Here is a 26,875-nt window from a genome sequence, read left to right on the forward strand (position 1 = left end):
ATCATTCTCTCAGTCATGAAAGATCAAAACATAAATATTATATCTGACTCATGCCTGACCTTAAGCAACAACAGTAATTAATTACCTAGTCTTGTTGTTATTTTTTTCTCTCGTCTTTCCCTTACTATTCCTACTACCAAAATCTTAGTTCAGTTTCTTTTCATGTGATTTCTATCTTAGTACATTGGTTTCCTCTTTGGATTGCTACCCAACAGAATTTCCCATTCTAATGTATTGTGTTCACTGAAGTCACATTCATCTCCCTAAAGCCCTTATTTCATCTTATTGCTCCCCTACTCATATACCTTCAAAGGTTCCCCATGAAGTAAAAGGACAAAATTTCTTTTCTGCCATTGTAGGCTTTGTACAGGTTCTATCCAGCCAATCACTCTGGTCTGCCCTTCCTCTGGTTCTCTATATGACTTCCCCCCACTACTACAGTTAAGCCAATTTTCTTATCCCCTTTCCCTCTCTCCTCTACTGCTACTCTATGCATAGTCATTCCTACTTCCATCCCTTCTCTCTAGCTTCTCTCCCAACCTCTGTCCCATCCCATCTCCACCTATTGAAAACCTAACTTTTATTTTGGAGCCAACTCAAGTCATATCTCTACCGTTGAAGCCTTCCTTGACCTCTCTAACCTACATAAATATCATTAAAAATCCAAAATAATTATCTTATAATATTATCATTTTATATAAGTTAATATAATTTATTATAATTTTAATATAATTTAGTATATATATATAATTATATTATATATACTATATATATAATATATATATATATATATAATTATATATGTATTATATAATTAATTTATTATGATTTGATATAATTAATATAAACATCTTTAGTATAATCATGTTAATTTTTGCTATTGATAACCAGAGTAATAGAAAACTACATTTATATCTCTCTGACCTATAGTTTCCTATCACAGTTATTGTCTGTAGAGCATCCCTGATTTTGCACTTAATCATATACTATTTAGTGCTTTCAGATTTTTAAATATCTTTTCTACTTCTTCCATATCCTTGGCAATGTTCATAGTGTTGGGCATGGAGCAGGTGTTGAACAAATATTTGTCAAATTAAGACAGATTCCTTAGAGATGTTCATTGCATTCCTTTCACCCATTTAGGGCACCTGCATCATAAACTTGAGAGACAGGATGGTGGCAGAAGGAAAATGCTGCAGAAGAAAGCTTTGTTTAGATTTTTCCAGTTAAAAGGACAGGCAGGAACAGCTGATAAATGATCATCCAGGGCCTTCTGTACAGTACAAAATTAATTCTCTGTATTAGAGTACAACATATTAGGATTAAAGTATAGAATTTATACTTTATACAGAATGTTTTGTATTTTTATCCTCAGGGCCTCACACAGTATATAGTAGATGCTTAATAAATGCTTGTAGATTGATAACTGAATGCTCCCATAGCTAGCCAAGGGATAGCTGGTCCCTATCCTTGTCTTTATCCCTTGACTTGCCATAGGAGCATTCTGTCTAAAAAGTGAAATCTATACTTCATTCCTTCAAAGATCTGGGATTTCATCAGCGTAAGTATTCCTCACTGCAGATCATAGATGGTCCTTAAGAACTGTTGTGATCAAAACATTTATTATCCTATGGTCAACCAGCTGATTGGCCTTGCCACTTAATGGATCTCTACAAAATTATTTAGTCTGGTCCTGGGATCACAGTCAGTCATTCAATCAATAAATATTTATTTAGTGCTTACTATGTGCTGGGCACTATGCCAAGAGGTGAGGATATATAGAAAGGCAAAAGTGGTCCTTGCCCTCAAGGAGATAACATTGTAATGGGGGAGACAACATGCAAACAGCTATGTATATGCAAGATACAGAATGTACATGAGAAGTAATCTGAAAGAGGAAAGCTTTGGAAAGGAGAGTGGGAGGGACTGGGAAGGGCCTTCTGTAGAGGGTGGGATTTGAGTTTAGTCTTGAAATAATCCGGGTTAGCTAGAAGGCCAAGGTGAAGATCACCAGATCTATATTTTAATAGTCTCTAGCTTGCTAGGACCTGCCAGAATCTATATACTAGCAAGGCCTTCTGGAATTGGAACTGGAATATAGAGGGTCATCTCTATGCCGTGAGGGAATATCAGAGGAGGGTGTCAATAGATCTAAGTGAAATCTCTTAAATCACAGAAATTCAGAGCTAACATGCTCCACAGAGCTTGATCAAGTCCTTCATTTTATACATGAGGAAACTGACTGCTAGACAGGCTAGTGGTATAGCTAGAACTAGATTATAGGACTTTCAGATCCCAATCATTAGTGGTCTGTCCATGGTACAATGACTAAATGACCATATATCTACAGCTGAAAAAGACGTTAGGTGTCATCTAAACCAAGCCCTTCATTTTACAGATAAGGGAACTGAGGAACAGAGAGCTCAAGTGATTTACCCAAATATCATACATATAGTAAGCATTTCATTTGAATTCAGGTCCTCTGACTCTACAGCCAGTGTTTTTCTTTTTTCTCTCCTGTACCATGATCACTACACCTTTTTAAAAAATCCTATGAAGCATCAGCATACTGGAGTGTTAGATTCTCCTCCTCCGATTCTGCTAAATGTAATTAACCCACATTTCTAACATGCATGACAGAAATCTGTTCCATTGGTTTATGCAGTTCTAGAATGTAGAAAACTAAAGATCATAGGGTTGTAAGTCACAAAACCTGGGTTTTAGTGGTTCCACTACTACTAGCAGTGTGACAATGGGCAAGTTATTCAACCTCACTGGCCCCAAAGATTCATCTTGTGTAAAATGAGAGGATTAGAGTAGGAAAATGTCAAAGGTAACCTCCAAGCAGGGGCTAGATGAACATTGGTTGGGTATGTTATAATAGGGATTTCTTTCAGATATGAGTTGAACTGGAATGGTCCCTGAAGACAACTTTTGTGATCCTGCTATTCTGCTACTTTCATCTCTATAATTTGCATATCTCTCTTTACATCTCAAAAGTTGTATATATTTCACAACTAAAAGACTTGATTGGTTCCTGGAGTGGGAGGGAAAACAATGAGCTTATTTGTTCAATAATTGAGCTTTTGTACATGTTTATTCTTGAAGTTAATTATCTCTTTGCCATGTGCCTTGATCAGAAGATTACATTGACATATGAAAATATTTTATGAGTTTGGCTTCTTCTAGAGAAATATAAATTATGAAACTCAAAAATGCTAATGAAATGAAGGTGGTTTCCATTTCCATTCCAGAAAATCTATCCAAAGCATAACCTTACTTGAATCCATAATTAACTTTAGTTATATGTGTGTGTATATATAAATGAGTTTTGCTTCTGTAAATACAAGGTGTTCCAAAAGTCCTAATGCTGTTTTAAATATTAAAGATTAAAACTGCACTGAGACTTTTGGGACACTGTGTGTTGCATGTCTTCCTATACACACATATATGTATATATGCATATATGTGTGTATATATGTATATATATATATATATATATATATATATGTACTTTGAATTATCACAATGAAAACATGATACATTACTCTTTATCATTATGGGTTTACTACTCTGCCTTATGTGAGGAATTCAGGGGGGTTCAAAGCTGTTTCAAGGCTTATGATGCTTCTTTCTGGAAGCGGAAACATGGACCAATTGAGCAGAAGTTATAGGGAAATGGATTGTAACTTAATGTAAGGAAGAATTTCTTGATAGTTAGGGATTCCTCAAGATGCACAGAGTGCCTTATGAGAAGGCAAGTTTTCCTTCGTGAATGTTGTCTAAGCATAGGTTGTATCCAGTTCAATCCACTCCAACATGCTTGATTAATCACCCTCCACGTGCCAGACACTGTTACAAAACAAAAAGGTCCTTGTCTTCAAGGATTTTATATTCTATATGATGAAAACTCATCAAGAATTTTATTAAGAATTGATTCTATAACCATGAATTACAATGCTTCCAAATCACAAAGATAGAATGCAAAAGGTTATGTAGGGGTTAAATTGGATTACTTTAGTGAAGTAATAATGGTACTTCCAGGAGCTACAAGAAAGTAAAAGTGGAATGTTTACCTTCATGCAGAAATTCATGAGACTGATTGTAAATGGCAATCCTTTCTTCGTCTGGGTTGGGGTGGGGAATGGGGGGCACAATACTTGAGATGGAAGCCAGTTGCTGCTTGCTACATGCTTGATGCTGATTACAATGACAAAGTCAGGTTATGAAGAATCAAGAGTTGTAAAAGTAAGATGGTAACAACCGTTGTTGTCCAAAAAGCCTGAGCAGCATTCTTTTCCCTGACAAGTTGGTGATTTTGATTTTTCTGAATTACATTAAGCAAAATTAGACAACACGTAAGTAAAAAGCAAGTGACATTGCCTTGTGGTTGAAAGAAGAAACATATTTTAATTTGCTATTTTTTCTTTCTGTGTAGAAATCTGTCAGCTTCTTTCTTACTAATATCAAGCTTGTCTACTTGTATTATAAAGAAATATAGTATGCGGATGTGATGCTAGGGCTTGTCAGAGCAGGAAGTACAGCAAAAGGATTAAGTTTTCTTCTTTTTTAACCAGGTGTGTCTTAAACAATATGTCCTATGTAATATTTTTAAGATACAAAAGCTTTAAAGTAGTTATTACTGTGGCTAATAGATGTTCCAAGATGTTTTCAAAAGGATTGGGTCTAGACCACCCCCTTCATTCATCCACTTCCCACCACTACCTTTACTTTCCCTTCCTTGCATTCCACAAATTAATCTCCCTCTGAAATTTATTGCAAAATACTGGGTGGGGGAAAAGAGTCAGAATCCCTCTCCCAGGCATATCCTTGTGCTGGCAGCATATATAGAATGAAAAGAAAGATTTTTGTCACTCTTACCTTGGTAGAGCTCCCTTTCCTCAATGATTACATTAATCTTGACAGCTTTTTGGTCTTGAACAATAAACTCTTGAAAAATCTGGTTTTAATAACAGATGTGAGTTTCTGGTTGAGTAACTCCCCTTACCAGGTACTAATGTAGTTGTATTTTCTTGCACGTGAAAAAAAGATCAAGCAAAACACTGAAACATAGAATGTAGGGAAGTCATTGATATAATTAAAAAGTTTCAAGTGAGATTTTCCCCCCTATTATTGTTGCTCAGTTGTTTCTAAGTCATGTCCAACTCTTTGTGACCCCATTTGGGGTTTTATTGGCAAAGATACTGAAGCAGTTTGCCATTTTCTTCTCCAGCTCATTTTACAGATGAGGAACTGAGGCAAACAAGGTTAAGTAATTTGCCCAGGATCACAGAGCTAGTAAGTGTCTGAGGTCTGATTTGAATTCAGAGAGATGAGTCTATCTGACTCCAGGCCTGGCACTCTATCCACCGCATGGCCTAGCTGCCTATTTTTTTTTTCTATATATTTTTATAGAGTAGCTAAGTGGCACAGCAGTAGAGTGCCAGGCCTAGAGTCAGGAAGACTCCTCTTTGTGAGGGAAATACATCAGGGAAATGATTTTCCTCAACTTGACCTTGACTATTTGTTTCCATGCTTGATTACATCATTAGGGCATTATATCAGCGGAAAAATGGATAGCTTATCTCTCCATTATCATTTTGGAAAGCCAGAAGGGAAAAAAACTATTTTATATATAGAATACAAAACTCAGTTTTAATCCTCATCATAAGTACAATAATAATAATTTATATTTATATAGTGCTTTAAGATTTACATGGCATTTTTCTCATAACATTTATATATATTGTGAATATTACTATCACCACTTTACACATGGGAAAACTGAATCTTAGAGACATAAAGCTAATGAGTGGTAGAGTTAAGATTCAACCTCAGTTCTTTTGACCTAAAGAGCAGTGGTTTTTCACTATGCCACTAATGTTCTCAGATATGTGCTGGAGCCAGCTCTTACTAACTCATGGGACCTGACTATTAAATTTTCAGTGTGAACACTTAAATTTCAGAAATTGGCAAGTGCTACAAATCAGAGCTTGGTTTATTTGTTTTGCTGATTATCTAGAATTATGAAAGTGATGGAGGAAAACATCAATAATGCAGATTAATCTTAAAAGTGTGTTGTGCATATTTTTTTTTCTTGGAAAGCCAGTTGTCAAACATTTGTCAGCAGCACACTCTTGGTCTTCATGCACCAGGGTCTGGAATAAGCATGTGTAATGACATATTAGAAATCCAGTGCCTTTATTGTGTGTTTAGAATGTTACTATGTAATACATTTTTATGAGCATGTAGGAAATTTGTCCTTAGAGGTGGACATTGTTCAGAATTTGCATCTATAATTTTTCAAAGACTTAGGAATACATTAAGATAAGTTGATAACAAGAGAAGGTTACAGGATAAAGTGGAATAAGAAAGATAGGGCAAAGATCCAACCAGAAATATCTAAGCTGTCCCACTCCATTTATACCTCACAGTATGACGCTGTAGGATAATGTAAGTACAGTTAAAGAGAAGGAAACACATACAGGTGTGTATGAAAAGAGGAGGCATAATACTGACACTGATGCTAATTAGCTTTGTGATCTTGGACAAGTCATGTTATTTATTCTCAGTTTTTCATCTCTAAAATGAGGATAATGATTCTTTCATCACCATAAGCCCCACTGCCAGTGGGTTGGGAATATAACCTTTGGAAAAGGATAACATCTACGTTTTTGTAATGCTATTTTTACGTGGCTATCACTCTCTGATTCTTCTGTCCCATCAAGACAATCCACCCTTATAAAAAGGAAGTAAAGATGAGCAAAACAAACCAAAACATGGGCCATGTCTGATGGCATCTGCTCGTTCCACATCTGTAATCCATCATTGTCTCCACAAGAGTATGGAGATATTTTTCATTATTAGTTAGTAGTCAAATTTAGCCTTTCCATTGATATGAGTTTGTGTTGCTTAATGCTATTTTCCTTTGCATGATCTTAGTCATTTTATATGTCCTCCTGGGTCTGCTTATTTTCCTATAGCAGTCTTTACATGCCTTCCCAAGTTTCTCCATTTTATCTCCTGATACTCAACATTTCATATGACAAGATTATATTCTATCACATTTACATTAATTCATCATAGTGTCTGGTAAATAGTAGGTGCTTAATAAATATTTGTTGATAAATTGATGCCATTCACATACCATAAAAGTTCTCTCAGTTGATAGGTACCCACTTTCTTTCCAGTTTTTTGCTATAACAAAAAAGTGCTATAAAAATATTTTGAAACATATGTGACTTTTCTTTTTGTCATTTGTCTCTTCGAGTTATATGCTTAATAGTAGTCATACCAGATTACTGCTTTTTCACTTTTCTCACATTGTTCTTAATTGTTATCCAGAATGATTTTTCAAAAAGAGATTACCCAACAGTGTACTAATGTGCAAATCTTTCCACAATCACGCTTTATGTTTCTTATCATATTTTCTGATTTACTAGGAATAAAATGAAACCACAGAATTTATTTAATTTAAATTTCTCATTATTAGTAGCTAGATGACTGGCCTTGAAACAGGAAAGACCTGAGTTTAAGTCCCACCTCTGATACTTATGGGCTCTATGACCTTGGACAAGTCACTTAACATTTTAGCTAAAGCAGTTCTCTAAGGCTATGAGTTGCAAAGAAAGTGCCTAACTGCATTGGTAGCAGGAATGTGTTTACCCAGAAGTTCCCTATACCAATGAACTCACAGATTCAATCTGGATTCCTTTCAACCCCTGTATTATTAGTGATTGAGACCCTTTTTTCCCCCACACAACTTTTGATGGTTTATACTCTACTTCTGAAAACTCTTTGCTCATATTCTTTGACCATTTTGACATTTGAAGGCAGCTGGTGGTGCAGTGCATGGCCTAGAATCAGGAAGACCTTAGTTTAAATCTGGCCTCAGACAGTTACTAGCTATGTGACCCTGTGCAAGTCACTTAAACCTCTGATTGCCTCAGTTTTCTCAACTGTAAAATCAAGATAATAATAGCACCTACCTCGAGGGTTGTTGTGAAGACAAAATGAGGTAATATTTATAAAAGCATTTAGCACTGTACCCGGCATGTGACAGGCACTTAATAAATACTTATTCCTTGCCATTCCCTCCCTTTTGGAGAATAGCCACCATGTGATTTCTCCAAGTCTTTATTGATGCTAAAATTTTAGAACTTCTGGGTTGAGTAAGAAGGAAGTAAGATTGGACAGGAATTACTAGTATTACCTAATTTATTTTCTCTTTTTCCTTTCCAGACCAGTTATAGCTTCCCAAAGAGCATCACTGCCGTTATGGATGATTGCCCTTATTGTGTTTGGAGTGCTAGCGGTCTTGGGAGTTACGATCGGTCTCCTTGTTCATTTTCTAGCAGTTGGTCAGTGTTAACAATGTTATTATTTTTCCATTGCCACAAATTCTCTTTTCAAAACTTTTCAAAATTCAAAACATGAATGCTTATGAATTTCCTTCAGAGATGTTAATTTCCTTTAAATTCATTTTTAAAAACCTGCTATGCAGGCAGACAACAGGCAACAAGCATTTATTTATTCACTTACCATTTCCCAGGTGCTATACTGAGCCCTGGAGACACAAATACAGGAAAGAAGACAGTCTCTGCCCTCAAGAAGTTTACATTCTAATGGGAGAAGACAACACATAAAAGAGAGCAGAAAGGGATAGAAGGGAGACAGTGAGGAGGTGTATTTTAATAAGAAAACAATATTTTAGTATTATTATAAAAATAGTTTGGACATCAAGGACTTGCTGAAAGGCTCTCTGGGAACCCAGGGGGCTATGGACTACACTTTGAGAACCACTGATCTAGTCTAACTTTAGATTTGACAATGAAAGAAACTGAAGTCCAGAGTGGGGAAGCAATTTAAATGAGATCACAGATGCAATAAATAGCTGAGTTATGAATGGTCAGCTGCCTGCCTGACTAGTGATCACATGATTCAATTCACTTAGGATAAACCAACAAACCTCATTGGGGTTGTTTACATTAGCCTGGCCTATGATAACCATGGCTGGTGGGTGAGTAGGTAGCTGAGAAGTAGCATGATTTAAAGGAGACATACAACTCAGTAGTAGCATATTTAGTGATTATAGACCTTATATTTATTTTTGTTGTTGTTGTTTGGTTGTTTTTCAGTTGTGTTCAACTCTTTGTGACCCCATTTGGTGTTTTCTTGGCAAAGATACTGGAATGGTTAGCCATTTCCTCCAACATATTGATTTGCAGATGAAGAACTGAGGCACCTAGCTGCCATATTTATTATTACATCCCATATTTATTATTATATTATGCTAATTATATGTATAATAATGATATTATTCCTTAGCAAACTAAAATAGGAAGTTAAAATATTTGGTTTATTATGCAACAGGTAGAACGCAAATTAAACAATGGAATTCCCCAAAGTCTAATGCCAATACTAAATAGCCTATGGTAGGATTGGGAAAGTGGGTTTCTAGCTATATTCCTAAGCTAGCACATCATTCTCACCATTTGACACAGAACAGAACAGCACTTATGCACATCAGTGAAGTGGAGCCAGAGAGAGGAAGCATGGAAAACAGTGAATTAAAAAAAAAACTTACGGTATTTATTTTCCTCTGGGATGTAGTTGAAGATGCATAGTTATTTGGAGTACATTCTCAGGCACAGCTTCCTCACACACTCAGAGTGGGAAGGAACTTCTAAGGACATCTAGTCCATTTCATAACTGACCAAGAATCTTCTCCACAACACAGCCAAGGCATTGCTATTTGGTCTTTGAAGACACATAGCAAATAGGAAGATGTTAACTCAGGAAGCAGTCCATTCCACTTTTGCAGCTTAAATCATTAGGAAGTTTTGTCCTGATATCAAACATAAATCTGCTTCTTTGGAACTTCCATCATTTGGTCTTGTCTTCTAGGGCCAAACAACATAAATCCATACTTTTCTATGTGAAAGCCTTTCAAATGCTTAAGAAATCTATCAATCTATCTATCATGATCTCTCCAGGCTCAACATTTTCTTCTCCTTCAACTTACATGACATCATCATATAATCCTCATCTATACCCTCCAGGCCCTTAATCAAATTTGTTCCTCGTCCTTGGGTCCTCTCTTTATATTATCAATGTCCTTGCCAAAATGCATCTCCCAGAACTTCACACAATACTCTGGAAGTAACCTGAGCAGAGATTAGTACAAGCGAACTGTCAACTCCTTAGTCCTGGACAATGTTTCTCAATACAGGATAGGATCACGTTAACTTTTTTTTAGCTTCCATGGCACACTGTTGACTCATATTAAACAGTGTACTAAAACCCTCAGACCATTTTCAGATGAACTGATGTCTATCTCTGGCTCCACAATTGTATTTGAAACTGGTATTTTGAATCCAAGTGTAAGAATTTAACTTTATCCTTATTCAATTTAATCTTTATAGAAGCAATTCCTGTCAAGACCTTTTTATATTCTTATAGTTTTCCAAACTGATGCCCTTCCCACCTAGCTTTACATCTCATGCTATTAATTCCTTTATCCAAGTCAGTGATAAAAATATTTAATGCCACAAGGTCAAGCAAAAGTTCCTGTAATACTCCACCTGAGATCTCTTTCCATTTTCATATTGAATTATTAATGGCTACTCTTTCAGTCCAGCAATTCAACCAATTCTTAATCTACCTAATGATACTATCTGCTACCATCAAGCCTATCTCTGAATCTTTTCCACAAGATATGGGAAGCTGCTTTGCTAAAATCTGGGCAAATTGTATATACAGCATTTTCGTGGATTAACAAGTCTACTAAGATAATAAAAAAAATGGAAAGACGGCTAGTCTGGCATTGTCTGATCCTGATGAAGACATATTGACTCTCTTTGATCACTATTTAATTTTCTTTTCTTTTGCTTGAATTTTAAATTTCTACAGATACATTTTATTTTTATATCACTTGTTTCTGAATGTATCTCTCCCCCTTTCCTAATCAATGAACCAATCCTTGTAACACAGAATTTTTAAAAAATCAGTTCATCAGAATTAATCAGCACATCATTTTAATCTGACAGTATAGGCAATGTTCCATACTCACGGCCTCCCCACCTCTGCAAAGAAAGGAAGGAAGTTCAGTCTCTCCTCTCTTCTTTGTGGCTAAGTTTGGTCATTATATAACATTCAGTTTCCTTTTTTGTTCTTCCATTCATGTTGTTGGAATTGTTTTACTGGTTCTGCTTATTTGACAATGCATCAGTTCATATGTCTTCCCATGATTCTCTGGATTCTTTATATTAATTTATTTTTATGGTACAGTAATATTCCATTACATTAACACACTCCAACTTGTTTAAACATTCCCCAATTAATTGGCATCCATTTTGTTTACAGTTTTTTGCTACTTACCAATGTTTTCATGTATATGGAACTTTTCTATCTACCTTTGACTTACTTTTGCTAGCAGCATCACTTCCTTTTCTAAATGCTTAATAATAACTGATTTATTAACACATTGTAAAATTTTGGGCAGGAATCTAAGTCAAGCTCCTTGGTCTCCAGTTTGCAGATCTCATACTTGGGGACGTTTTCCTTTTTCTATTCTTGCACCATCATTGTTCTTCACTACAGTTTTTAAGATCACTGACCATGATTTAACAAGTCATCTGCTAGTATTCTGGGATCTAGTTCATCTGGGCTTTGTGACACAGTCATCAAGGGCAGGTAGGCATCTGACTTATCTTGGATTTCAGCTCTAAATGAATAATTTTTGTATTTTTTTCTAATTCAAACATTATTGTCCTTGGCAGGGGAAACTAAAACAAAATCAGAAATACTTTGCTTTCTCTTAGTCATATATTGACAATGTCTTATCCACCCTGAGCAGGAGTAAAATGCAGTTTAAAAGAAGATATATAAATTATTGTGAATGCAACTGATTAAAATTTCCAGTGAGGCTTTGGATTCAGAGCTTAGCTACCCTCCATTAGCTGTTAGTAGAAGAGTCATTTTGGGAAGCCAGATAATCATCCTCATAATCCTGTAACCAGGTCCTTGGCTAGCACCTGCAGAGCTGAACCAGAGAGTCAAGGAAGAGTGAGGAAAGGCAGGTAAAAAGTTCTGACATAGAAGTAGGTGAACATGTAAGTATTGGGGCATAAGAAGAGTGGATTTTGCAAAGCTCATCAAAAGAGTACTTTAAACTGAAAAAGAAAGGAAAAGAAGAAAACTGCCTCTGTTTTTCACCAAGCTAAATATAACAGAGTGGCTCTAGTTACAAAGAGTACTCAAAAACTCACAAGCCAAAATCTGGGGCAGCTAGGCGGCACCAGTGGATAGAGTCAGGAGGACCTGAATTCAAATTCAGCCTCAGACACATAACACTCACTAGTTGTGTGACTCTGGGGAAGTCACAACCCCAATTGCCTCACCAAAAAACAAAAAAGGACAAAATTTAAGGAAGGAATCAGCTATGAAGGTCTTATATACAAAGGCATAAAATATAGTTAATAAGCAAAATGACTTAGAGAATCTAAAACAAGGAGGCAAATTTGCCCTCACAGGTATCACAGAAGGGACCCATGACTCAAACTTGGTTCTGGATGAAGAAGAAGATCTCACTGTCCTTCTTCCTCTGAATCCTGAGTCATTTCTTCTCTTCTTATGCTTCTGTCTTTGTCTCCTCAACTTCATTCTCATTACAAACACCTGTTTCTCAACTGACAAGTCAATGGACAATTCCCAGCTTCCCCCTGTCCCTGTCCCTACCACTTTACCATTTTCCTCTTGCTGATACCTAGTTCCCATCCTGCATGCTGCCATCAGACTTGTTCACCAAAATATTGGTGATAGTATCTTCTAACATTGCATACTCTCCTAGGGTCAGCAGCAAAGAGATACAGAAAATGGAGACCTCCCCCTCACTGACCATCACATCTCACTATGTGGGGCTATGAAGCCTTTGTGCAGGGCTAAGTCACAGAAGATCCTTGGGATTGTTGCTTTTCTCAGCCCAGGAAGAGCTAAAGCTATTATGGATAGAACTGGAGGGCAGAGTTTTTCCAGGGGTCCTGCCTTTTTTTTTTAATGTAAATTATCTTGTACACTTTGAAGTATGATATAAATGCACTTAAGTATTGGGGAGTCAGAGTGCTGTAATGAAAAATTTTGTAAAATGTGGATTCAGAAGAGACCTGGGTTTGAATCCCATCTCTGACCCTAGCCATATGAACAAGTAACTTAATCTTTCTGAGCCTTAGTTGTCTCATCTATAAAATGAGGCTAGTAGTACTCATACTACTTACCTCACAAGGGGAGAAAAGTACTTGGTAAATGTTAAATGGCTCTATAAACCTGAGTTATGGTGTATTAATTGGCATGAAATAATTTATGCTGCCTCAAGTGAGTTCTATTGGTTAAATTAGTTGTGGTTAAAGAATGGTCACACCTTTCTATTGATGGAGTTATTCATCTGAAGTCAGTTTGAAAGAATTACTGGCTCTAGGAGGTTGCTGAGCAGGAGTCAATGGATGCTTGCTGTTTCACTCTGGCCTGGGTGAATGCTGCAATGATACCTGGCAGAAGTTAGATGCCAGAATTCCACGGGTTGTAGCCACACCCAGGGCATTGTTCCCAAGCCTTTATTCTGAACTTGCTCCCCCAGGTTTGACACAGAGATTAATCCTATTAAAGGACTTGTTAGTTACTCACACCTGATCCTTGAAGTGGTTTTGGTTCAGCCCCTTCTGAGTTGTGATTCATTCCACAAAGCATCCCACAGAAAAATAAAAATTAAAAAAAAACATGTCATTAATGCAACAACAAACTTCTGAAAGCACATTGAGAAACTTAACTAAGAATGAGGAATCAACACTTTGCTCCCATTAATGGGAAGTTATGGCATATACTCCACAAAAACTGAATAACTCCTTAAATGGTTTCTGAACCTGCTATTCCAGCATACTTCTATGAATGAAAAGAAGGGAGCATATGTAAGAGATATGGAATGTAGAATCAAAAAGACTTGGTGACTGATTGGATATGAGGTAGTGAAAGAGAAGAGTTGAGGATTACTTGATTAGTTGAAGTCATAAATGTGAGTGACTGGAATGATAGTGGTACTCTCATCAGAAACAGGAAAATTAGGAAGAGGAGTGGATTTAAGGATAAAAGATAATGAGTTTGTTTTGGATATGGCTGTCCAGGTGGAGATGTCAAAGAGGCAATTGGTGAAGTGGGTCTAGGAGACAGATAAGAGTTAGATATGGAAGTTTGGGAGTCATCTGCATAGACATGATAATTGAGCCCACAAGAGCTAATCAATTCTTCTAGAGAGTGCAGAGAGAAGAGGAGGTAGGACACATGAGCAAATAATCATAATAGAGAGTGAGATGTAATAATTATATAACCTAGGCATCAAATGCTATGGGAGTTGTAAAAGCAGTATTGTTGTTTGGGGCTAGCTTTTAATGTAGGCTAGTCCATTAATTCAGGTTCAGGGATTAAGGTATTCATGGACTATAAAATATAACAAAAATATAAGGATAAGAGATTAGAAGAGTTAACTAAAAAGATGCTAACAATAAAAATCTACAGCCCCTTGGCCTCCACAGTCAACATGGCAACTAGACATACCAGATAAAGATATTCATTCCCTGGAGGGCAGCAGGAACTGATATAAAACTTCTGGCATGGATTCCCACTAGGCTAGCTCTTTTGTTTTCAGGATGAAAGGAAACCAATGCCATTTTTGTCTCATTAAAGGACTAGCTTAGCCTACATATTGCCAGAGCAGCAACCTGGCACGTTGGGCACTGGGTAGAAGCTCTAAAGGATTGTAGTCAGGAGAGGTCTGGATGCACACAATGCTTATTTCACTAAGTAAGCTTCTGACCAAAGTAAGTCACTAACTTACTCACAGAATTTTTAAGGGGACACCATGAGATCATGTATATAAAGTGTTTTATAAATTCTAAGGTGCTGTATGAGTGGCAACCATTATTATTCACATTCATAACATCTCAGCATTGTCAAGGGACCTCAGAGATCATTGAATTCATCTCATTCCTTACAAAAACCCTCTCTTCAACACACCCAGCACATAACAATTCATCTTTTGCCCAAAGACTTCCAGTGAAGGAGAACTCTCTGCCTCTTGAGACATCCCATTCTACTTTTGGATATAGAAAAATGATTCTTACCTCAAGTCTTAATCTGTCTTTTTACCACTTCTACTTATTGCTCCTAGTTTTGCCCCTGGAGGCCATGTAGAGCAAGTCTAAACTACCATCCACATAACAGTCCCTCAATAGTCCCTCTACCCCTCCCCCCAAGGTCTTCTATTTCTCATTCCAAATATCCTCCATTCTGTCAACCTCTTTTCATGCAGTATGATCTCAAGGCCATTTATCATCTTAATTATCCTGCTCTGGACACTTTTCAGCTTAACTATATTCTCCCTAAAATGCCAAGAACCAAACACAATACTACAATCTGTCTAGAGGAGATGGCAGTAGGACTATTACTTCCCTGGTCCTGATGTGTATAACTCATCTAATGCAGCCCAAGATCATGAATGTAGTTATTTTGTCTAATGTATCACATTACTCAAAGACAGCATCATGTATTAGCTATCGAGTTGTACTTGGAATCAGAAAAACCTGGATTCAAATTTGGTCTCTAATTTTTATTAATTATATGATCACAGATAAGTCATTTATTTATCTCCAAGCTTTGGGTGATTCTATAATACTTATCTACTGAGTTGTAATAATATAGGAGCTAGATCACAGTTCATTGATTCTCATACTGTTGACTTATATTCAATGGTACTTCACCAAACTTTCAGAGTGTTTTTGCCCTGTTGTATTTGAGGTCATTTTCTGAACCCAGTTGTAAGACTACATTTATTCATATCACGTTTTTGTAATTTCCCAAATGTGCATTTCTTTCACAAAGCCCCAGACTTCACTTTGGGGGAAGTGATGGAAACACCACTTGTTCCCCTAAGGTCTTCAGTTTATTGCCCAGGATGTCATAATTTTCAGCAACCCTTCTTAGATTTTTTTCCTGCTAGTATCATTTATGCACGTATAAATCACCAGAAATGGCTGCTAATCATCCCATTTGGCAAGTCTTAGAAGGACCTCTGTCACATCTTAAACATCCCCTCTGAAGACAGTTAGCTGTCTTTCGTTGTTATCAAATTGGCAAATAGCTATTTTGACATCATTCAGCAGGAAGTGAGGATTGCTACTTGTGTTTTTTTTCTGTGACATTTCCTAGATAATCTTTCACTTGTTATTCATCTCTGAACCTCATGTCATCATTCTCTGGAAGACAAACAGCTGCTTCTCTTTAGAGGGTCCAACTCCTTCCTCTTTGAGGAGAGACTCATATCTGTTCCTTAGTTCTAAGAGACAGTGGGACTTCAGTCCTTTTTCTTTTGTATCATATCCCTCCATGTCTTGCCCCCCTCACTCCCCACAATTTACTAATATAGTTCTAAATCCTCCTCCATATCTTTCAATTCTTTTTTCTCCTATGTTTTCACATTGAAGTTCTTTTTCAAGTGAAATTTTTATTTGAAAATAAATATTTTTATATCTTTTGATTTTATATTACCTTTATTTCTGCTATAAATCTTACCCTCTTCCCCATGCAGAGACTTATGGGAGAAAAGAAAAACAGTTAAGCAAAACTTAACAATCTTTTAATTTATCCCCATATCATATGCAATACTCTGTGCCCATAGTCCTTCTACTTCTGCAAAGAAATACAGGAGGTGAATTTTCTAATCTCTTCTTTGAAACCTTGTCATCATCATTTCACATCATTCAGTTTCAAGTTTTGTTGTTATTGTTCTTTTCATTTACATAGGTGCAGTCATTGTGTATATTGTTTCCCCAGTTGTGCTTATATCAGTATCATATGTCTTCCCATGCTTCTCTGCATCTTTCAAAATCTTTTTTGTAGCGCACATTTAATATTCCACTACATTCACATTTCACAATTTGTATGACCATTTCTCAATGGATGACAATTATTTTATTTCCATTGGCATTTTTCATTTATTATTAAAGAACGCTGATTTTCCCTGATAGCCTGGATAGAGGAGAAGCAGTCCCTAAGTTTCTTACCTTTTCTTCTAGGAGAAGGTACTTGTATACATTGAGTGTATAGACAATAAGCACTTGGTCATGATAGAAATGGAAACATCACATATTTTTTGTTGGTCATTGAAAAATTCTCCCTGCTACAAATAAGATCTGACTTTTGTCATTCTTATTAGTAGCAATTGTAGGAAACTGCCATTTCAAGTTGCTTTTTGGGGATCTTCAGTTCTGGAATCAGAACTCTCACCTCATTAGCACTTTCATCTCTGGAATTTCTGCTCTGGAGACCACTGTTCTTACTGTTGATTGCCTCCACCTGCCCATTATTTCAGGCAGAGCTTTCATAATTCGTTTCACCTTCTATTCCTTTCACCAAAAGTCTCTTTTCACTCACTATCTTCTTACTAAAATTCTATTCTTCCATCCCCCAATTCTGTACCATGATGGAATCCAATGCCATTGCTTGTTGAAGAGACAGGTCAATCCACTTCTTTATGGCCCCACTCACCAGCTTTGTTCTTTCTTCATATTAGATTGTTAGCTTTGCAATCAGAAGATCAAGGTCCTGCTTCCACCACTTACTAGTTGTGCAACTTCTCTGGGTCTCATTTTCCTCATTTTAAGATGAAATGTTTGTACTAAATTACCTGTAATGTCTCTTTCATCTTGAAGTCTATGATCCTAAATGTATGTTCCTCTTTGAGGGGAAGAATGACTTCATTTCTGTTTTTATCCCCAAATTTATGCCTCACACATATTAGGCTCTTTATAAATGCTTGTTGATTGATTTGCATATTGTCTCTCCTTTAGCGTGAGAGCTCTTTGATATCAGGGGCTATTTTTTCCCCCTTTCTTTATGTCTCCAGTGCCTAATATAGTGCCTGGCACATAGTAGGAGCTTAATAGATGATTGTTGATGATTAATTTTTACTCAGTCCTTATCCTGTATCCCCAGTTTCTAATACAGTGTTTTTATATATAGTGAGCCCATTATATATGTTTGTTGATTAATTTATAGTCTGTCCTAACTACTTGACTCTTCAAACTCCCCCTTTCCAACATTCCATGTGGATCCTCTGTCACTGTTTATATAACCTATTGCTTATTATAATGCACATTCTTTTTTTTTTTTTAAGGTAGTTGGGGTTAAGTAACTTGCCCAGGGTCACACAGCTAGTAAGTGTCAAGTGTTTGGTCTGAGACCGGATTTGAACTCAGGTACTCCTGACTTCAGGGCTGGTGCTCTATCCACTGTGCCACCTACCTGCCTCTATAATGCACATTCTTAACATCATTACAGAATCCCATATTAAAATTGATGTCATGATAATTTCTGAGACAGCTCTTCCTTCTCTAAATTCTTTTATTACCAAACCACATTTTGCCCTTTGTTGTATCATTTTGAATTAGCCTGTAGGTGTTTTTAACCTGTTATCCTCATCTCCCAAACCAGACTTCTTATGGGCAAAGACCACATCTAACACTTCTCATGTATCCCTTCAGTGTTTTAAGATGATAATGATAACTGAAATTTCTAAAAATGCGTTAAAATTTGCAAAGTATTTTCCTTTCATCATATCTTTGCGGTCTCCCAATAAACTTGTAAGATAATTATGACAGATATTATTAATCTTAATTTACAAATGAAAAAACTGAGGTTCAGAGGTTAAGCAAATTGTTCAAGGTTACACAAAGAAATGAATGAGGTGGGATTTGACTCAAGGAAGGCGCTTTTTCCACTAGGAAAGATGGTTTCCATTGTCATGAAAATAATCCTAGTTGCACAGTAGGCACTCAATATTTATTGCTTTATTCTAGTAGAAAATCTTATCTAAAGTATGTGTCATTTCTGCAAAATACAGATAACAATAAAGCCTTCTTGGGGTTATTGTAAGAATTAGATGAGCTAATATACACAAACATGTTCAAAGTCTCAATGTGTTATATAAATGTGAGTTATAATTTCAGTAGAAATGAACACATACCACTTACTAATAGGGGCAAGTAGGTGATATAGTGGATAGAGTGCTGGGCTTAGAATCCGGAAGACCTGAGTTCAAATGAAGCCTCAGGCACTTAGTTGTGTGACTCTGGGTAAATCACTTAACTCCGTTTACCTAAAGTTCTTCAACTGTAAAATGAGCCGGAGAAGGAAATGGCAGACCAGTCCACTAAAAACCCCAAATAGGGTTATGAAGTGTTGTACATCAAATCAATTTATCCTTGTTGAATTCCTTGCTCCACTGTGCTTTGGGTCCAAGGAAAGCTTTCTACACTGCTCATTTGGTATAATGACCTCTGTCAGTATATAAGTCAAATGTGTTTATTTGATTACCTCCAATTTTCAGTCACTCAACACCAATTTTTTGAGCACTTACTATTTGCCAGGCACTGTGCTAAGTGCTGAGAATACAAAGATAAACAGAGAGAAAGGTAGTCACCACAAGAAATTTATATTCTAATGGAGGAAGACAATCTGTGAAAGGAAGTTGAAAAGGGAGAAAGAGATGTTAGATTGGGGGGCAGATATGGAAGAGAAAGTCTTGTGAGCAGCCTGGAGGGGAATGAAGGCCTTGTTGTTCTGGGCACCTTACTTAAATGGAGATTCTAGGAGGAACCACCCAATCAGAGGGGAGAGGCCACAGGGGCTGAGAGTACTTCTAAGATGTTCATTGCAGGCCCTGACTGAACTTCTGGGATGAAGAGAGTTCTAGAGCATAGGAGAGCCATCTACTAAATTGAACATGTCTTGGATATATTTTTTTTCTTGGAGGGATCTGGACTCGGGTTTCCTTTTGGTTGTATAGTCCCATTATCATTTCTTTCTCTCATAGAAAATAAGATCTACACTACCAAGGGAATTTTAAAGTTAAAGGTATTCCATACAACAGCAGTTATGAAGAAGAAACTTCAGAAGAAACTACAGCTCTGAGCAAAGTGATTGAGACTCGGGTCAGTCAAGGCTTGCCTACACTCATTTCATTATAATCTCTCTTGAAATATGAACATGCTATCAGAGCTGATTAACTCATTGTTCCTTTTAACAGATGATTGATGCATTTCAAGCTTCTAGAATACACAATCAATATATCAATTCTCAAGTCACCAAGCTATTGTAAGTCAAGTTTTATTCAGAAACAAATAGCCTGAAAAGTGATTAATTCATCATATAAGTCTTTGCATTGCAAGTTCTTTCTGTTGGAAAAAAAACCACATTATCTAAATTTTACAGTTAATATTCAATAAGAGGCGAATGTCTGGCATTAACCCAAGTGGCTGTCTAATATTCAGTATAAACCCCCAAAATAAAAAGATCCTTCTCATGAGGTATGAATGGTTTAATGTTAAATTGCTCAATTGTCAAATGATAAATCAGGAAATACATACCATTAAATAGGTGTTCACATCATAAATGATTATTTTCTGATCTAGTTTTGATATAATATTACCTAGGGCAACTAGGTTGCCAGTGGATAGAGTGTTGTACAGAGTGTTGTACTTGGAGTGAGAACACCCAGGTTCACACCCTCCCTTAGACACTGGCTAGGTGGTCCTAGGCAAGTCATTGACCTCTTAGCCTCAGTTTCTTTATTTTTAAAATTAGGATAATGACAGCACCAATCTTATAAGATTGTTGAAAGGATTAAATGAAATATTATTTGTAAAACACTTTGGAAACCTTTAAATGCCTTAAACACGCTAGTTGTTTTTTTTTAGTTTGATATCAATTGACTTTTAATTAGCCATGTTCTATTTTCTCCTTTGAATGTATGAAAGTCTTATTAAGCACCTTGTGGGAGGCTCTATACCTTCCTCTCACTAGGATTGTTACAAAATAGAGGAGAATATCTACATTTTCAAGTTGCTGTGTATTTTTTATAACAAAGAAAAAATGTCATTCTGTCCTAAATGCCAAGAAGACCTTGTTTCAAGTCATGCATCTGACACATACTGATTTCACAGTCCTCAGCAAGTCATTAACCTCTGCCTCAGTTTCCTCAACTGTAAATGGGGATAATAACAGACTGTTGTTAGGGTTAAATGAGATAATATTTGTAAAAGTGCTTAGCACAGTGCCTGGCACACGGTAGGTAGCACATAAATTCCCTTCCCTTTTAATATAAATTGCAGAGAAGGTGCTGACCTGAATTCGTAGGGAGGTGTTCTTAATTTTTTTTTGTCTTATGAACAACTTTGACAGTCTGGTGAAGCCAAAGGACCTCTTCTCAGAATGTTTTAAAATGAATAAAATAAAATGCATAGATTTACAAAGAAGCTAATTATATTGAAATTAAGTTATCAATAACATGTATATATTTGTATGTGTTTTTATAACAAGTTTACAGACTCTAGGATAAGAACTCTTAGTAGAGGGAGTTTTCATGTTGAGGAATTCATGCATTAGTATAGGGCCTATACTAATGAAATCACAGGTCTTGTTCCATCCTCTTAGGAGAGTGCCTGGTACTTAATAAATGCTTGGTGACTATCTCTGTCTCAATAGGGGGAAAAGCTATTTAGCCTCCTTTCTCTTAATTATCAGCAAAGCCTGTTCGATCTAACAAACATCCATTAAATGCCTACTATGTGCAAGGGATTGTACTAGGTACCAGGGGCACAAAGAAATCAATCTTTGTACCCAACCAGCTCATATTTTATAGGATTTACATTCTATATGCCACAAGGCTATGCTGTGACTTTGTGCCTTGACTAATGGATATATGTGTGTGTGTGTGTGTGTGTGTGTGTGTGTGTGTGTGTGTGTATATATATACACACACATGTATGTAAGGACATATGTATATCCATAATTTCACTGTATAAACTCATAGATATGAAGGATTGAATCTTAGCATTAGAAGGGATTTCAAAGGTCATTTTGTTCAATCACTACCCAAATCTCACATCCTATTTGTGGTATTATAGATGTTATGTCCACAAAAATCAGTCTTCCAGACTCAGCTTAAAAATATCTTAAGTGATGGGAAATTGATTGTACTACCTCCTGAGGCGTCCTATTCCATTTTCAGATAGTGCTAATTGTTGGAACTTTGTCTTTATTTTGAGCTAAAATTGGCTACATCCAGAAACATTTTCTGAAGCAATCAAACAGTATCAGAGCAGAGAGCATCCAGGGGAAAACTGTCTTTGCCAACATAGTGACCAATTTGTACTTTTTCCAGCCCAAGCTCTGATGGTGTGACTGTAGATATTTGGCTCATGTTTAAATCTTCCCCGGGAAGAAAAGCAGATATGAGAAGAAAAATTGGAAGTATCTTAGATCACATGCTGAGGAATAACTCGGCATCCTTAACTTCAGATCCCTCTTCCCTTAAGCTTACAGGCAAGTATCTTATCTGTCATTCATTCATGTAACTGCCATTCTATCTGTGCTTCATTTATAGTTTAGGATTCCAGCCATCATTATTCCAACCCTTAGCATGGCAATAAAAATAAGGTCACTGCTCTGTCATTGTACAACCAAAATTAGGATGAATCATTAAAACCCCCCCACAGGACCCGGATGACCCCTCTCCACCCTGTCCCTCCCCCACCTCATGACATTCCTCTAAAGGGGGTATTGACCTTAGTACTGTGTGAGATAATACATAACATCTCCCACATCACTTCCTAGCTTATAGCTTTGTGTATTATAGATGCCCAATAAATATTTGCTAAATAAATAAATGAATGAATGATCATTGATACTGGGTCATTTCTCTATTCATATACTATATATATCCTTTCCCTACTTGGAAGATTTACACAGCCAGGTGAATTTTTTACACTTGGCTAATGTGCCTGTATACACTATAGTCTCAGTCAATTTAGAACAGATAGAAGGCCCTTTTAGTCCTTTCTGTAATTTGGCAGGGATTGCTGAAAGTTTCAGGCATACATTTTCATGGCTTACTTGGGTAGCTAGGTAGACTAGTGTTGCCTAAATGGCTAGAGCACTGGACTTGGAGTCAGGAAGACATTAGTTAAATCCTGCATCACGAGTCACCTAGGCAAGTCACTTAATCTCCTTCAGCTTTTCTCATCTGTAAAATGGGGATAATAACAGCGCCTACCTCACATGGCTGTTGTATCAAATAAGATAATTGATTTATAGTGCTTTGTAAAGCTTGAAGCATCATACAAACGTTAGCTCATAGCTATTATTGCTAATAGCAGTAGCAGTAGTAATAGTGGCAGTAGTAGTAGTAGTAGTAGTAGTAGTAGTAGTAGTAGTAGTAGTAGTAGTAGTTGTTGTTGTTGTAATAGTAGTAGCAGTAGTAGTAGTAGTAGCATGAAGGGAATCCAGGCACAAGGGTCAACTTTTGATCATTTACATAATAAATCTAAATGAAAACATGAACTCTAGATATCTTCACATTGCACATTCACTTTGGGTGACAGTTCTAGGCTAGGCTCAATCTGATTAAGTTCAATTCAACAAACATTGACAAGCACCTACCATGTGTAAGGCACTTGTACTTGTCTTGGGATCAAACCCAAAGCAAAGAAATAAAATCTTCTCTGTTCTCAAGGAGCTTACATTCTGCTTGGGGATACAACATTTACACAGATAGATAAGGAAAAACACAATTTGAAGAAGGAAAGTTCATTAACATCTAAGGGGATCAGGAAAGGCTTTTAGTAGGAGGTGACACCTGAGATGAGCCTTGAAGGAAGCTAAAGATTCTAAGAGGTGGACATAAGTAGGCAATGTCTTCCAATCATTGGGGACAGCCTATACGAAGGCACAAAATGTATACCCCATGTAGTTTGTGGACCAATGACAAAAACCCAAATCCCTGTCATCTCAAAGAATCCTTATTCTCCTGAACTGATACTCTCTTCCAATGTATCTTGAAATTCTGTTCCATCTAGGTGATTTCTCACTTTCATATGCCCCATGTCACAGACATCATGACTTAAAGAAACTGAAGTCAGCAGAAATACATGCCCCATTCTAAACTTACCCTATATTTGTTTTTATTTCAGAAACCAGTAAAGTCCAAGCTGAAAGGACAATTAACAATTGTAAGTTGAGAAAATTTAGAATAATAACAACAACAACAACAATAACATACACTAGGTTTTGGAACTATTGAGTAAAGAGTTAAATACAAAAGGCCCTAGTGAAAAGAGTGCATCTATTTCCTAAAACCTCATAAGAGAATGTAAAGCATTGCAGCTGTGGCTCTGTAGCATAATTAAATAAACTTGAATATTCCTGTTTTTAATGAAAGCAATTGATTATTTCTTTCTGACAGGCTGTGGGAGGAGGGCAAAAACATCCTCTGCATATGACAGAATTAAAGGAGGATCTGCTGCTCAGGAAGGGGAATGGCCATGGCAAGCTAGCCTGAAGGTCAGAGGCCGACATTACTGTGGAGCATCTCTGATTAGCAACAGATGGCTGGTGACTGCAGCTCATTGCTTTAAAGAGTGAGTGACATATACCAAAATAAGGTCAAAATGTGTACATGATTTTGACATAAAGGGTGACACCATAAGCAAATTAGGAGAGCATGGAATAGGTTACCTGTCAGATCCATAGATAAGGGAAGAATTTAGAATCAAGCAAGATATAGACAGTATTACAAAAGGTAGAATGGATAATTTCGATTATATAAAATTAAAAAGCTTTTGAATAAACAAAATCAATGAAGCCAAGTTTGGAAAGAAAGCAGAGAAGTGGGAAAAATTTTTATAGCAAGTCTCTGATACAGGCCTCATTTCTTAAATATATACATAACTGAATCAAATTTATAAGAATATAAGTCATTCCCCAATTGACAAATGGTCAAAGGATATGAATAGGCAGTTTTCAGGCAGAGGAATCAAAGCTATTTAAAGTGATATGAAAAAATGCTCTAAGTCACTATTGACTAAAGAAACACAAATTAAAACAAGTCTGAGGTAATACCTCAGATTGGCTAATATGACAAAAAAGAAAAATAATGAATGTTGGAGAGAATGTGGGAAAACTGAGACACTTAATGCATTGTTGGTGGAGTTGTGAACTGATCCAAACATTCTGGAGAACTATTTGAAACTATGCCCAAAGGGCTATAAAACTGTGCATGTTCTTTGATTCAGTAATACTACTACCAGGTCCTTATCCCAAAGAGATTTTTTTTTTAAAAAAAGGAAAAAGATATTTATAGCATCTCTTTTTGTGGTGGCTAAGAATTAGAAATTGAGGGGATGACCATCAGTTGGGGAATGGCTGAACAAGTTGTTGTATATGATTGTAATGGAATATTACTGTGATATAAGAAAAGACAAGCAGGATGATTTCTGAAAAACTTGGAAAAATTTATATGAACTGATACAAAGTAAAGTGTAATGAATCAGAAAACACTGTATACAATAAATGGCAATATTGCGTGATGAACAACTGTGAATGACTTAGCTATTCTCAGTAATATAATGATCCAAGACATTCCCAAAGGACTCATGATGAAAAGTGATATCCACATCCAGAGAAAGAATTGATGCCATCTGAATACAGACAGAACATACTATTTTCACTCTTCCTTCCTTCCTTCCTTCCTTCCTTCCTTCCTTCCTTCCTTCCTTCCTTCCTTTCCTTCCTTCCTTCCTTCCTTCCTTCCTTCTTTCTTTCCTTCTTTCTTTCTTTCTTTCTTTCTTTCTTTCTTTCTTTCTTTCTTTCTTTCTTTCTTTCTTTCTTTCTTTCTTTCTTTCTTTCTTTCTTTCTTTCTTTCTTTCTTTCTTTCTTTCTTCTTTCATTTCCTTGCACAAAATGACTAATATGGAAATATTTTACATAATTGCATATGTATAACATATCAGATTGCTTACCATCTCAAGTAGGGGGGAGGAGAGAGAGAAGGTAGCATTTGGAATTTAAAACTTAAAAGAAATGAATGTTAAAAATTGTTTTTACATGTAATTGGGGGAAAATAAAATAGCATTTAAAAAGCAAGAGTAAGTGTGATAGGTTGAAAGTTCTGGGTGTGGAGAAAATCACACCTTATCCCTCCCTGAGGCATAAGAATGGCTACAGATTGGGGACAGCTAAGTGGTGCAGTGGCCCATCTTCTAACCCTCCCCGCTCCCCAAAATGGCTACAGACATGCACTAACTATGTGACCCTTGGGAAGTCACTTGATCCTGTCTGCTTCAGTTTCCTCAATTGTAAAATGTGGATAAGAGCCCCTATCTCATGGTGTTGTTGTGAGGATCAAATGAGATAATATTTGTAATACACCAGGCACAGTGCCTGGCACATATGGGCACTATATAAATGCTTGTAGCCTTCCTTCCTCCCTCCCTCTAACCCAACTCTGGTGATTCCTAAGACTAAAGTTAAATGGATGAAGGTGGCAGGGGACAAGTGAAATTCATAGTAACAACAAAAGGGTCAAGTAATGGAGACATTTTAATTTGTTAACTTGTGACCATAGAATATGAAGAAAAAGTCCAACAAAACTCTTCTTTGTCATAAGATTAATTATGTTCCCGTAGAAAACCTTTAATATAGTTTCCTACAGGAGCTCTGATACAAAGGGAAAGTTATCTGGAATACCAATCAGTATGTACGGATTCTAATCTGGTTTTGCTATGTGATCTAAGAGAAGTCTTTGGGTCTCAGCTCCCTCATGTGTATAATGAGTTGGCTGGATTTAACGATCTTTATGATCTTTCCAAGCTCCTGAATGCTATAATCCTTATCAGTGCCTAGAGCTAACATGATGATGATGATGATGATGGTGATGAGTAGCACTTAGATAACACTTTAAGCTTTGTGATGCACTTTACATATGGTCCTCTCT

The 26,875-nt window shown here is 36.5% G+C and overlaps 1 protein-coding gene across 1 annotated transcript in view; it reads left to right on the top strand.

The window, feature by feature from the left end:
• The window catches only part of TMPRSS11B (transmembrane serine protease 11B), a 34,778-nt gene that overhangs the window by 4,451 nt on the left and 3,452 nt on the right, over nt 1-26,875 (top strand). Inside the window, 7 exon segments of the mRNA XM_078148855.1 lie at nt 8,207-8,360; nt 19,919-19,930; nt 19,933-20,036; nt 20,132-20,199; nt 22,268-22,428; nt 24,075-24,113; nt 24,347-24,521. Coding sequence (XP_078004981.1) covers nt 8,207-8,360; nt 19,919-19,930; nt 19,933-20,036; nt 20,132-20,199; nt 22,268-22,428; nt 24,075-24,113; nt 24,347-24,521 — 713 coding nt within the window.

This window comes from Phascolarctos cinereus, unplaced genomic scaffold (assembly GCF_003287225.1).
Source record: "Phascolarctos cinereus isolate Bilbo 61053 unplaced genomic scaffold, phaCin_HiC Scaffold_9;HRSCAF=440, whole genome shotgun sequence".
Classification (NCBI taxonomy): domain Eukaryota; kingdom Metazoa; phylum Chordata; class Mammalia; order Diprotodontia; family Phascolarctidae; genus Phascolarctos; species Phascolarctos cinereus.